Below are 13,671 nucleotides of genomic sequence, written 5' to 3' on the forward strand. Positions count from 1 at the left end.
TAAGTGCTATCCGGCGATTGCCTAGGCACCCTCGGCGATGCTTGTCGATATCCCTTTCCGCGTCGTAGTAATTCTTAGGCCGACAGGGTCCCGTAAGTACCGTCCGGCGATAGCCTAGGTACTCTCGGCGATACTTGTCGGTATTCCCGCATAGCAAAGTTCCCCTTTCCGCGTCGTAGTAATTCTTAGGCCGACAGGGTCCCGTGAGTACCGTCCGGCGATAGCCTAGGTACTCTCGGCGACACTTGTCGGTATTCCCGCATAGCATAGTCCCCCTTTCCGCTTCGTAGTAACTCTCAGGCCGGCGGGGGCCCGTAAGTACTGTCCGGCGATAGCCTAGGTACTCTCGGCGACACCTGTCGGTATTATCGCATAGTAAAGACCTCCGTATTGATTCTGAGTTCGGTGGGGCCATGAAGGCGCTATTCGGCGAAAACCGGAGTGTTCTCGGTGAAACCAACTGCCCCGTCCCACGCTACGATCGCTCCCGTCCGCGGGACTGCGGCCCCGTCCCCCATCGTCGGTCCAAAATACGGAGTCCCGGCAAATTATAAATATTGCTGTAATTTCGACCCTGGAGTAGACTGAGATATGTACCCCAGCCCAGGATCGCTTCCTTACATCCTCGAGAATTATATTTTATCTATTAATTATACCCGATACTCAAAATGAGTATTGGGGTATATTAGATTTGTGGTAAAAGTGGATGTGTGTAACGTCCAGAAGGAATCGTTTCCGACCCCATAAAGTATATATATTCTTGATCAGCATCAATAGCCTAGTCGATTGAGCCCTGTCTGTCTGTCCGTCTGTCCGTCTATCCGTCCGTCCGTCCGTCCGTCCGTCTGTCCGTCCCCTTCAGCGCCTAGTGCTCAAAGACTATAAGAGCTAGAGCAACGATGTTTCGGATCCAGATTTCCACAAAGGACGAAAATCTGTGGCATCCACATTTTTAAAGATACGATAAAACCAAAAACGCAGAATCGTAGAGGATGACTATATGTTCTAGAATGTAAAATTTCAACCAGATCGTATAGTTATTATAGCCAGAATCAAGAAAACAATTTCATTCTTTCTCGCTCTGTCTCTCTCTAACACACAGGTTTCATGATCGGTTTTGCCAATTGCAAAATATGAGTTCAAGGATCTCAGAACCTATAAGAGCCAGAGCAACCAAATTTGGTATCCACACTCCTGTGATATCGGACCTCGACCGTTTCGTGTCCAAATTTCGCCACACCCCCTTCCGCCCCCCCAAAGGACGAAAATCTGGGGCATCCACAAATCTCAGAGACTATTAAGGCTAGAGTAACCAAATTTGGTATCCGAACTTCTGTTAGATATCACTATAAAACGTATATCTCAGAATTTCGCCCCACCCCCTTCCGCCCCCACAAAGGACGAAAATCTGTTGCATCCACAATATTGCACATTCGAGAAAACTAAAAACCCAGAATCATAGATAATGACCATATCTATCAGATTGCTGAATCTGGATCAGATCGGATCATTTTTGTAGCCAAAAGCAAGAAATCAATTTGCAGTGGCTACGCAGCGCCCGACGCCACGCTCAGACTGATTTTCTGTCTCTCTCGCACGCATTCTTTGTCGTGTCGTTCAATATTAGCGGCGTCTGCCGGAGGAGAGCCATACTGACTAAGTATCGGGTATAACTGTAGAGTTGCGGTGTCCGCAGCAACTCACAACGTTCCCCCTCGTTTTTATTTCGATTGCTTTTGTTTTTGGGACCCATTCAATCAAAGAAAAATTCGCCTCAGTTCTTGTCAATTGATTTTGTTGGGCCCAAGCAAATCCATCACATCTCCAATTAGAACGATACAAAACATGCATACATACATATGTACATATTATATATAGTAGATCTGACATGTGCCATACATATTGCAGCAAACATTCCTAGGCGCCACCCAACTGGACGATGAGCTAATCAAACAACTGCCAAAGGAGGTACTGCTGCGGGTCTTCTCCTATCTGGATGTGGTCTCGCTATGCCGCTGTGCACAGGTCTGTAAAAAGGGGCCTCCCCCCTGTACCTTCCCTCGCCACCTGTACTAAGGAATATTTGAATATCCCTATCGCCCCTCCCCGCCCCACCTAACTGCAGGTGTGCAAATACTGGAATGTGCTCGCCCTGGACGGTTCCAGTTGGCAAAAAATCAATTTATTTGATTTTCAGCGTGATATCGAGGTGAGTACAGGGCTTACAACTACTTTATTGACTACATATCAAATCTATTGAAAATCTATCATTGACTTTTCTACATTAGGGACCGGTAATTGAGAATATTTCGCAACGATGTCGCGGTTTTCTCAAGTCCCTGTCGCTGCGTGGCTGTCAATCGTTGGGAGATCAGTCTGTAAGGTGAGTCCATGCCCAAAGTCCTCCCTTTACAGACCTGCTCACTATATATACGTACGGTGTAGAACTCTAGCGAATCACTGCCACAACATCGAACATCTGGATCTGTCCGAGTGCAAGAAGATAACGGATATATCAACACAGTCCATCAGCAGATATAGCGCCAAACTAACGGCCATCAATTTGGACTCCTGCCCCAACATAACAGATAATAGCCTCAAATATCTATCCGATGGCTGCCCGGTAAGCCTTTTCTTACCAATCCGAATCGTAAACCTTACTAATGCGAGAACTACATGTGTATTGCATTACAGAACCTAATGGAGATCAATGTGTCGTGGTGTCATCTGATTTCTGAGAATGGCGTGGAGGCGCTGGCCCGCGGCTGCGTTAAGCTGCGCAAATTCAGCAGCAAAGGTTGTAAACAGATCAACGACAATGCCATAATGTGCCTGGCCAAATACTGTCCCGATATAATGGTGCTAAATGTACACAGCTGTGAGGTAGGACTCCCAGGAATAGTTCGTTACCTTTTGCCCATACTATAAGTTTCCTCTGTTACTCCTTAGACCATAAGCGATTTATCTATACGCCAATTGGCCGCCAAGTGTCCCAAACTGCAAAAACTGTGCGTGTCCAAGTGTGCGGATTTAACTGATCTCTCGCTGATGGCCCTGTCGCAGCACAATCACCTGCTGAACACGCTGGAGGTGTCCGGGTGTCGCAACTTCACGGACATTGGGTTTCAGGCCCTGGGACGCAGCTGCAAGTATCTGGAGCGCATGGATCTGGAGGAGTGCAATCAAATCACGGACCTAACGCTAGCCCATCTTGCCACGGGCTGTCCCGGCCTAGAGAAATTGGTAGGATGGCCCCAATCCTTTGCTTGCTTCCAATTTGTACAAAATATGTTCGAAATTTTGTAATTCTCTAGACCCTGTCGCACTGCGAACTGATCACGGACGATGGCATACGACACCTGACCACTGGCAGCTGTGCCGCCGAGATATTGTCCGTTCTGGAGCTGGACAACTGTCCGCTGATAACGGACCGAACGCTGGAGCATTTGGTTTCGTGCCACAATCTACAGCGCATCGAACTATTTGACTGTCAGCTCATTACACGCACCGCCATACGCAAGCTGAAGGTGAGAGCAGAGAGGAGCGAAAATTACTATATAACGAGTGCGCCTCTTGTGTATTTTTCAGAACCATTTACCAAATATCAAGGTGCATGCATACTTTGCTCCGGGCACACCGCCGGCGGTGACCAGCGGACAACGGCTGCGCTACTGTCGCTGCTGTGAGATTCTCTGAGATACGGCCATCGGCTTTGCCGGGAAGATAATGCGCAAGGCAGCCACAGACTGATGTTGGCCTGTTTGCATCGTTATGTTCGCCATGGTGTTCAGCCTGACCCTCATCTCGATGATCTGCATGTTTTTGCTGGGACTGCTCGATGGCGTTAAGAACACGTAACCGGAAACGTAACTGGAACCGGAACCACAACCATAACCAGCAGCACCGGCTAGCTCCGAACGAAGCGGAAATGAAACGAAAAGTAGCTTTAGATTTTATTTTTTTGTTTGCGAGTTTCCAAAACTTGCTCCAGCATCAAAAATTGTGATTATTCTATAATATTTTTTATTTTTTTTTTTTTTTTAATTGGGAAAACAATATTAACAATAGTGGGTGGTGGGGGGGGATGGGTTGTTGGAATGGGAATGTTGAGGGTAGGTCCGCTCCCGCGGGACTGCCGCTAGGCATTACTTCGCGGTGCGGAGCTTGGTGTCTTCTATGGCTCTAGTTGGTGCGGCATCGCTCCAGCCTACGCAGCTCCCTTATGACGCTTCCTGCCATATTGGCAGCCGCGTGCCACGTCTGCTCGTCGGCTACCATCCGCTCGGTGAGGGTGTCTGCGCTTACTCCTGGGCTCGCCTCTCCTAGCATCTCTCGTTCCCGACGAAAGCGGGGACAGGAAAAGAAGACGTGCTCCGCGTCTTCACCTACTCCTGGCCCGCAGTAGCTGCAGTACGGGTCATCGGCGTGCTTGAAGCGGTATAGGTATTGCTTGAAGCAGCCATGCCCCGTTAGCAGTTGTCCGAGGTAGTGGTCAATCTGGCCTCTCTTCCGCTGCATCCATGGTCTCAGCTGGGGGATTAGCCGTCTCGTCCATCTTCCATTCTCGGCTTGGTCCCATCGCCGTTGCCAGCGTGCTATAGTGCCCTCGCGGCGTTCGCTACCGGCTGCCATGCCGCTCGTCCGCCAGGAGGTCCAGCGGGACCATGCCTGCCACCACTAGTGCGGCGTCCTCTGACACCGTCCGGAAGCAGCATGCAACCCTGAGGGCGCTGCGTCTGTATGCGCCTCTGCTGTCCCTGCTGTATGACGGCACCCTCATTGCTGGTGCCCACACAACCGATCCATATAGGATTATGGAGGTGACCACTCCGGCGATGAGCTGTCTGCTGCGTTGTCTTGGCCCTAGGACCGAACCCTGTGGAACGCCACCGGTGATTAAGTGCTGCTTCGCTCCATCTTCCGTGTCGTACAGCAATACGCGGTCCGTGAAATATCTTCGGAGCGTCCGGATCAGGTATTGGGGTGTGCCTCTCCTCGCCAGTGCATCGAGGATGCTCTTCCAGCTGGCCGAGTTGAAGGCGTTCCGCACGTCTAGCGTGCACACTAGGCAGTATTCCTTCGAGCCTCCTGCCCATCGCGTTCCTGCAATGGCTTCTCTGGCCAAGCTCGTGACCATCTGGATGGCGTCGATGGTGCTCCTCTGCTTCCTGAATCTGAACTGGAGGGTGGAGAGGCCATTCCGTTGCGTCAGCTCGGCCTCGAGTCGGTTGCATACCAGCCTCTCGAAGATCTTACCCACACAATCTAGCATGCATAGTGGTCGGTACGCCGATGGGTCGCTTAGGTCCTTGCCTGGCTTGGGTACCAGGGCAAGTCTCTGGCGTTTTCATGCTAGTGGTACGTACCGCTCCTGGATGCACTGGTTGTACATCCGTGTGAATACCTCTGGGTGGGCACTGACCAAGCATTTCAGGGCCGCGTTGGGGATTCCGTCGGGTCCTGCCGCCTTGCCGTTCTTCAGTTTGGCAGTGACCTCCTTCACCGAGAAGGTGGTGGTGGCCGCCTGTGCCTGATCCTCGACGCTGTCTGCCTCCTGGAGTGGTGGTTGCCGGGGGAAGAGTGCGCAGACTATTTCCCTCAGCAGGACAGGGCACTTGGGACAGGGTGGGTTGCCTACAGAGCTTTCCCATGACCAACTTGTATGCCCCTCCGAAGGGTTCTGCATCTGCCGCCTCACAGAGCTGCTGGAAGCATTTGGCCTTGCTGCTTCTAATGGCGTCTCTAAGGGCTCTCCGGTTTGCCTTGAATACCGCCCCTTTGATCCCAAGCTGTGGTGTACCTCTGGATCGATGGTACGCGCGTCGAGCTGCGCAGCACTCCCTCCTTGCTTGGGCGATGTGCTCGTTCCACCATGGTACTGGGCGGTGTCTACTTCCTCCTAGCTTCCTTCGCTGCATAGCTGCATCACATGCCGCTACGACGGTCCTGGAGATGGATCTCGCGAGTTTGTAGCCAGTCAATTGCGCTCGTTGCCCCCTTGTTGCATTCCCGATGGCGGCTGTGTCCGTCATCACAGCCAGGTGGTCGCTGTGCGTGTACGTGCTCAGGACTTGCCACTTTGCGTGGCGAGCGATCTCCGGGCTTGCAAAGGTGAGGTCTATGATAGACACTCGGCCTGCTTTGCTGTATGTCGGGGTGCTTCCTGCGTTCAGGATACAGACGTTCAGGCTCGGAAATTCCTCCAATAGCGCTGTCCCTCGGGGCGTGTTCCTGGCACTGCCCCAGGTCGTAGCCCAGGCGTTGAAATCGCCCGCTATTATGACCGGGGATCTGTCCTTGGCGTCGTTGGCTATGTCCCTCGTATTCGCTCTGTCTGAATCGGGGGGCTATGTAGCAGCTATATAGGTACGTGCCATTATGTTTGGCTCTCACATAACCCACCCTAGCCACTCTATGTGTGAGCTGGCCTGGTTGGGGGCCACAGCTCCAGATTGCCGCACCGCCGTCTGTGCTTTGGTGCCAGATCGCTTCGCTTCTTTCCTTATAGAGCTCACTGAGGAGCGCTACATCGATCTGCTGCTCCAGCACCGTTTGCGTTAGCAAGTCCTGGGCAGCTTGGCAGTGGTTGAGGTTCAGCTGAAGTAGCTTAACCATCTAGCAGCTGGGAAAGGGCTTTCTTATACTCGGGACAGCTGCGGCTGAGGACCGAGTGGGCTGTTGAGCGAGCGTCTCCGCTATTGCCCACGCACAGTAGGCACTTTGGGGGGTTGGTGCATTTGTTTTGTACATGCCCCTCTCCGCCATACCTGAAGCAGGTATCCTTCGCCACTGTACGTTGGCTTCTGCATCTCGCTGCCGTGTGCCCATAGGCCATACACTTGAAGCAGCGTGTTGGCGCGATCCGTCGTCGCATGCGGCACACCACCCAGCCGATTCGCACCTTGCCAAGCTCCAGGAGCTTCTGTGCAAGGGTGGGCTGGAGGTTTAGTGTAGACACCTGCGTGGCACCATACGCTTTCCGCATCCTCGGCTTTGTTGCTTGGGTCAAGTCCAGGTCGGTCGCTGCTGTAATTGCTTCCAATACCTCATCGCCTGTCGTGAGCTCATCTATGTCGAGCACTTCGACCGCGACTGTCTCCTGAATGGCCTTTACGGCTGCCATCTCTCCTATCGCTGCCTGTATTGCCTTCTGCAGTTCCTGTGTGGCAGGGTCAGATGGTTGTTGCATCCTGAGGAGCAGCTCGCCCGAGGCAGTCTTCCTTATGGCCTGGACCTTGCTCTTCAGGGCCTGGAGCGTTGGCGCTGCCTTCACCACCTTCAGGATGTCGGCATATGACTTTCCCTCGGTGCACTTCACCAGTACCGCGTCCGGCCGGGCTGTCGGCTTGCGCTTCGCCCGTCGCCCTCTGACCTCGTTCCACTTCTGCGCGGGGTCAGTGTTTTGCGTGCTGGTCGTCGGCTTCTTTGTCGCATCTTGCCGGTTGGCACCGTTGTTTTGCGCTGTCCGGGGCTTACGGCGTGCGTTTTCCTCCTTCATACTGGGTGTTGTCCCCTTCCTGCGAACTCCTGGCGTCGTCTGCGTCTCCTTTGTCGATGTGGTCTTCGCATCGCCTGGGTGGGGGTTAACTAGCCTGGGGGTGGGTTCTGCGGTGTGGCAGTGTCATTGACATTCACCCATCGCTACCTTTCCTTCCGCTGGCGCCTTCAGCTGGGACCTTACCTCCAGTTGCAGCTCCTTCATGCGCGCCATGATCTTTTTGATGGCCATGTTAATGGACCTCTGTCCCTTCTCGTTCATCTGGTACAAGAGATCGTCCAGAATTGCGCCAATCTCATCAATGTCCTGCACGCTGGTTCTGCTTCTCTTGGGCGGCGTTTTCCTTCCGCTACTCGATGGGGTAGGGGGGTCACGCTGCCTCTTTGGGGTGTCGGCATCTCTGTTGCCGTCCTGTGACGGCCCGCTGGCAACGCCGTGTATTTTGCTCTGCTTCATGTGCAGGGCTGGGGCTGCTGGCTGCTGTGGCGGTGTTCTTGCCACTTTCGAGGCTTTTTGGAAAGCCGTTGCTTCGATGCTTGTAGTCATACTTGCTTCGCCGGCCAAGTGTGCCACCGGCGTAGCAAGGTTGGGGGAAATGCTTCTTGGGGCCTCCAGAATCCGTGCCCTTTCCGCGGGATTGCTCCGCGCGGGTGGATTTCCACCTTGTGGGTTTCCACCTGGAGTAGCTATGTTTTTCGAATACATTTCTTTCCATTTCATACGCATTTTATACCTACTTGGAGGTTGTTTGCATTTTATACCTTCTTCCAGGTTATTTAACTGCCGATCACTGTGATACAGACGCAGACCAAGCCAGCCGCCTACTGTGGGTCAGACGCTGCTTGGGTTTGGTTGGATTGTAGGCCCTTTGGGGCGTCCATCGGTGGTCAAGAAGGGAAGTGGTTTCTTTCCTTCTTTCTGGTGCGGGCCCCGTTTTGGGGTGCGCCGCCTAGACGGTGGGGGTGTCTGTTGTGCTGCTCCATGACCTTTGACCCCTATTGTTCCGTGTGTTCCGCTAGGAGTAGGGAGCCTTTGAGACTTTGGCACGGGCCTTGCCCTGCACCGTAGTGTCTGCTGCCGCCATCTGTTGGTCAGGTTGCTGCGGGCGATCGGGCTTTCACCCTCTACCGGAGCTTCCCTGTGGTACCTTTCGGGTTTCTCCGCTGCCTAACACTGTTAAGCAGCTGATATCTAGATCAGCTGGCATGACAAGTGCATTTGCAGGGAGAGTTGAGCCGGGAGAGCGACCCCAAGTTACAGCAATTGCAAACGTAATAAAAAAGAAGAAGGCACGGATAGTGGGAGCGCAGAGGGCACTCTCAGAGAGGAAATCTCTCACCCCTCACCCCTGGCCATGGTCATCGTTCTGCATCAAGGGCCTCCGGAGCTCGTGGATGCGGCAACTCCTATGCTTAGGCATTCTCCTGGGTATGTACGGACTCCAGCGTTGTTGTAGTTACCCATCTGGTTTCGTTTCCCTGCAGATGTCGCAGCTACAGGCCGCCCGCCCGGGAGCACCAAGGAAACGCGTCCGCACTTGTTCACACTTCTACACTTCTTGTGTGATTCTTTGTGTAATATGTGAGCCTGTATTAGTATTTTGTTTCATATCAAGCTCTGTGCAACCTTTTCATTTTGTGCATCTTATACATAGATAAATGTATATGTACATAATGATATACACACACACCCACACGCACTCGATATGTGACCGCTTCTGTCGCACTCACTGGACTACTCGTCCCGCTGAATGTTCTGTGTCTAGCCTGTAACTGCGATTAATTACGAATTAGTTGTAACAACTCTCAGTAACGCCCACAAAACTCATACATACCTGTATTAAACGTTGCTAAAAGAAAGAGAGAAAAAATACACGAAACCATCGGAATGTGCGTGTCACTTGGATTTTAGACAACTCTGAAACATGTCGATAGAACCAGAAAGCGTTCAACCCACACACGAAATACACACAATGCACCTACCCCATACAACCCATACTCCCCACTACACACACACACCTGAGGAATCCCTTAAGCTTCAACTGAATCCTTGGACGAATATTTATTTAATATTAATATTAATTTTAAACTCAAGTCTAGTGCCAGCTAAACTCTGTACAGCAATTAGCGTTATCCATGTATATTTATGTATATTACACAACGAACAAACTACTCAACTCACACGAGGGGCGGGGGGACTATCTATATTCATGCAAAAACAAAACTATAATTAATCTCATTTACACACAAAAAACAAACAAAAAACGACAGCAACTGAATGGATCATCGTTTCTAAAACAAAACCCAAACCAAACCAATCAAATCATGCAAAACCCCCCACACACACGATAAATAATTAAATAAATCAATATCCATACACACAAATACTATATATTGATGCATACATATATTTTGTAAATATATTAGCCATGGAAAAATCTATAAACGGGGCTGGAGTGCAAAAGCGAAGAGAAAGAACGTTATCCCAAGGGGGCAACATACATACATACATAGTTCACCATTTTAGATCTCTCTCTGTATAAACTTATATTTCCGATTTCGACACCCCAACTAAATGGTTTCCTTAACGCAACCTATACAAACATATATCAACTAAACCCCCTTCAAAAGAATGGAGAGAAGTGGATGCTCGTGAAAATTCAAGCATAACGGTAAAGTGCAACAAATTAGTTCCGTTCCAAGAAAACAAAAAATATAATATATATATAGTTAAATATCCGCAACTCGAAATTTAGTTTTTAAAAAAGATTTTATTTTTAGTACTTAATTTCTTTATGTCACAAGATTGGTTGAATTCCCCGACTTAACTTTACGTCTGCTTGTCTCAAACGGAACTGATCTCTCTGCTGCTGGCTAGTTTCCATGAGCCCTTCTCTTGGAACTCCCGACTCTGGCTTCGAGCGTTGCTTTCCTCGGCTGCATCTTCGTGTCGGTGGCGTACGTGCCTGGATCGATATTTGGGGATGCGTCGGCTTTGATGAAAGGCATCCACTGCTGGCGATCGGTGTTGCATTACATGACGGAGCTAGGAATGTGATACTCCTTGGTTTTATGTCTAGCTTTGATTGGTCCTCATGAGTGGCGTGATTCTAAAGAATCGATTTCTCGAGAGTGGCGTGATTCTAATGTTGATGAAACAATGTGGTCCATTGTTTATATTATGGGGGGCCCTAGCTTGGAGTATGGGAAGAAACAGTTATTGATTCTTGAGTGGGGTCCTGTTACTTGTGTGGATGGGGTGGATGAATTGTACATAAACATAATGTGTATGGGATGTGGGGAATTATGGATATGTCACACCCCCAACGTTTGTTATTAGCCTGTCCCTAGGCGATTACCCTCGGGTATAGTGACGGGGTGTCAAGTGCGGTGGCTGAGGTTGGTTCCTCTTCAGCTTCTATTATAGAGTTAATACATTTAACCGTGACTCTTTTAGAAGTTTTCTTAAATTTAACAGCTACATAACTTAGTAGTACTAATATAATTATGACAAATGAAATTAGTAGACTTATTTGTAATAGGTTACTATATTTGGTGTATTGCATAATTATTTCATTAGTTTGGACATACGACAGTGGTTTTATTTTAGTTATGTTGTTGTTGACATAAACATTCTGGGCAAAATCTAACATAGTGTTTGATATTGTAAATTCATTTAATTGGATTGAACAGTTGTAGATTTTTATAATGGTATTTCCTTCCGCTATGATTTCTTGGTTTACACAATTCTGGTTAAGCGTTGTTTTTGGAAGATTCCATGTGATTAGTATATTGGGTTCAATAAAGTTTGTTTGAAAGTTTTGAAAAGTTTTGGAATATGGACATTTAGTGGGAATTTGCATTAAAATTCCTTTTATACAATTGTCATTGGTTTTCAATCTAGTTTCTTTAACAAATACTTCTTCCTTTTTTTTATGTAGTACTTGTCGTATGTCATATCTGTTAACATGTTAATTAATTCGTCTGGATACGGAACGATTTTATAGATTGGTACTTTTGTAATGTCTTTGGGAATGTTGGAAATTATTAGAATTTCGTTGGTATCGGATTTTAGCCATGGAGGTTTTTATATTTAGTATTTTCTCAGAATTTATTTGTTCCAGGTAGTCTTGTTTTAATAATTTTGGATTAAATATACCGAGCCTAGTTAATTGCATACCTAGTTCTATATCTTCGATATATTCTGTGAAATGTTGTAGATTGAATATCAAAATTTATATTTGTTGATTCCTGTCTTTTTCTTCATTTAGTTTGTTTATAACGTTTATTCCGCTATTAACTGCATCTATTACCAAATTTAGTTCATTCATTTGAATGCTATGGCTGGCTAAATTTTCTATTTTTTGTTCCAAATCGACTTTATCTTCCTGATCTAGTGTTCCAAAGAGATATTTGTAGGCTGTTCCTACTATATTGATTAGGCCTCTTTTATTTCTTTTGGTTATTTTTAGCCCGTTCATTTCTCTTTGCAATTTGTCTACTAGATATTTTATTTGGATTATGTCCTGGAATTATTATATTTGCTTCTATTAGATTTCTTCTTTTTCTTGAATTTTGATTTATAATGAGTTATTTTCCTACCCCTATTCTTTTCTTCATAATGTTTTTCGTCTACCTGTCTAATTTCGCCCGTCCTTTTGAAAGGATTTGTTACCTTAGACTTAACTAGAGGTGATAGTTTATAGCGGGTATCTACTTCATACTCTATTCGGTTTTTATTTAATTGAGTGATTTTATTTAGTTTTATTTAGTTGGGTGTCATAATCAGGTGAGCCTGCATAAATGAATATATCAGCTGGTGTCCTATTTGTGGTATTATGTTTGGTTTTATGATTATAAGTGTGGAGATAATGTTTTTTATCCCCAATCGGCCGACTAATTATTTCGAATTAAACAAAACTCGGCGCAGAAATAAAATTACGATATGTTCTTTAATGCGTGACATCCAAATTGCAAGTGTGGCTTGCCTGCCCTTTACATTGCCGCTCCGATCGCTAAGCGCAGCTTCGCTCGGCCGACGTCGGTAGGCAGACGCAAAGCGGAGATAGCGAAGAGCGAGCTGGCAGAGAGCGTTTAGCAGGGCAAGCAAGCGCAGAGCTTTAACAAACAAATGAGTGACATAGACATAAGTAACAAACAAAATAAGCGGCTGAGGGCCAAGAATTAGGTGCTATTTGGCAAGCAGCTAATCGGCTGGGTTCTGCTCCGAACATTCACCCCCCGTTGGAAGGCAAAGGCTTTCAACAGATCCATCCTGAAGGGGCAGAACCGCTATTTTTCCAACTGGGCATGTGAAAAGGCCTTTTTGAGTGCGGATGACGGCTACTCTGATGGTTCCATCTTTTCCTGGGATGACGCTCTCAATGCGGCCAAGCGGCCACCTTAATGGTGGCAGCGTTTCCTCCTTGATCATGACGAGCGCTCCTAGCTTGATGTTTGGAGACGATGACCGCCACTTGCTCCGCTCCTGAAGAATCGAAAGATACGCCGTGCTCCATTTTCTCCAAAACGCCTGCTTCATTTGACACAGCCGCTGCCATCGACTAAGTAGGTTGACCCGGAGATGCGCCACATCTGGCTCGTCGAGCTGCGTGAGCACATCTAGATCATCGGGACTTTCTGTAATTGCATAAAGCGGACGGGAATTTAACAAAGCAGAGATTTCACAAGCCAAGGTCTGAATTTCATCAAGAGTAAAAATGTAGGTCCCGACGATGCGATGAAAATGATATTTAGCTGCTTTAACAGCCGCCTCCCACAAACCCCCAAAATGAGGTGAGCGAGGGGGGATGAATTTCCAGTCGATTCCACTAGAAACGCAGAGATGTGACACAGCCGACGTATGAGGATCGCTGAGGAACATTTGCCGAAGCTCCAAAAGCTCATTTTTTGCTCCTACAAAATTTGTAGCGTTGTCTGACCAGATGATTCGAGGTTTGGGACGTAGACTTATAAAACGCCTTAATGCTGCCAGAAAGGATTCTGTAGATAGATCCCGAACGACTTCCAAATGAGTTGCTTTGGTGCTAAAGCATACGAAGACAGCGATGTAACATTTGATAGGAGGCCTGCTTCTGACTTCCGACTTGTGATAAAAGGGTCCGCAAAAATCAACGCCCGTTGTGTGGAATGCTGGATTAGTCCTTACGCGAT

General features: G+C 48.2%; 1 protein-coding gene across 1 annotated transcript in view; it reads left to right on the plus strand.

The window, feature by feature from the left end:
* Positions 1 to 4,017, plus strand: part of LOC117189798 (F-box/LRR-repeat protein 20-like) — a 40,989-nt gene extending 36,972 nt beyond the window's left edge. The window contains exons 2-9 of the mRNA XM_033394860.1: positions 1,909 to 2,025; positions 2,126 to 2,209; positions 2,289 to 2,383; positions 2,446 to 2,623; positions 2,695 to 2,883; positions 2,950 to 3,243; positions 3,315 to 3,527; positions 3,589 to 4,017. Coding sequence (XP_033250751.1) covers positions 1,909 to 2,025; positions 2,126 to 2,209; positions 2,289 to 2,383; positions 2,446 to 2,623; positions 2,695 to 2,883; positions 2,950 to 3,243; positions 3,315 to 3,527; positions 3,589 to 3,696 — 1,278 coding nt within the window. The 3' untranslated portion in view covers positions 3,697 to 4,017. The remainder of the gene's footprint in view (positions 1 to 1,908; positions 2,026 to 2,125; positions 2,210 to 2,288; positions 2,384 to 2,445; positions 2,624 to 2,694; positions 2,884 to 2,949; positions 3,244 to 3,314; positions 3,528 to 3,588) is intronic.
* The last annotated feature ends 9,654 nt before the right edge of the window (positions 4,018 to 13,671 follow it).

This window comes from Drosophila miranda (assembly GCF_003369915.1).
Source record: "Drosophila miranda strain MSH22 chromosome Y unlocalized genomic scaffold, D.miranda_PacBio2.1 Contig_Y1_pilon, whole genome shotgun sequence".
In the NCBI taxonomy this organism is placed as follows: domain Eukaryota; kingdom Metazoa; phylum Arthropoda; class Insecta; order Diptera; family Drosophilidae; genus Drosophila; species Drosophila miranda.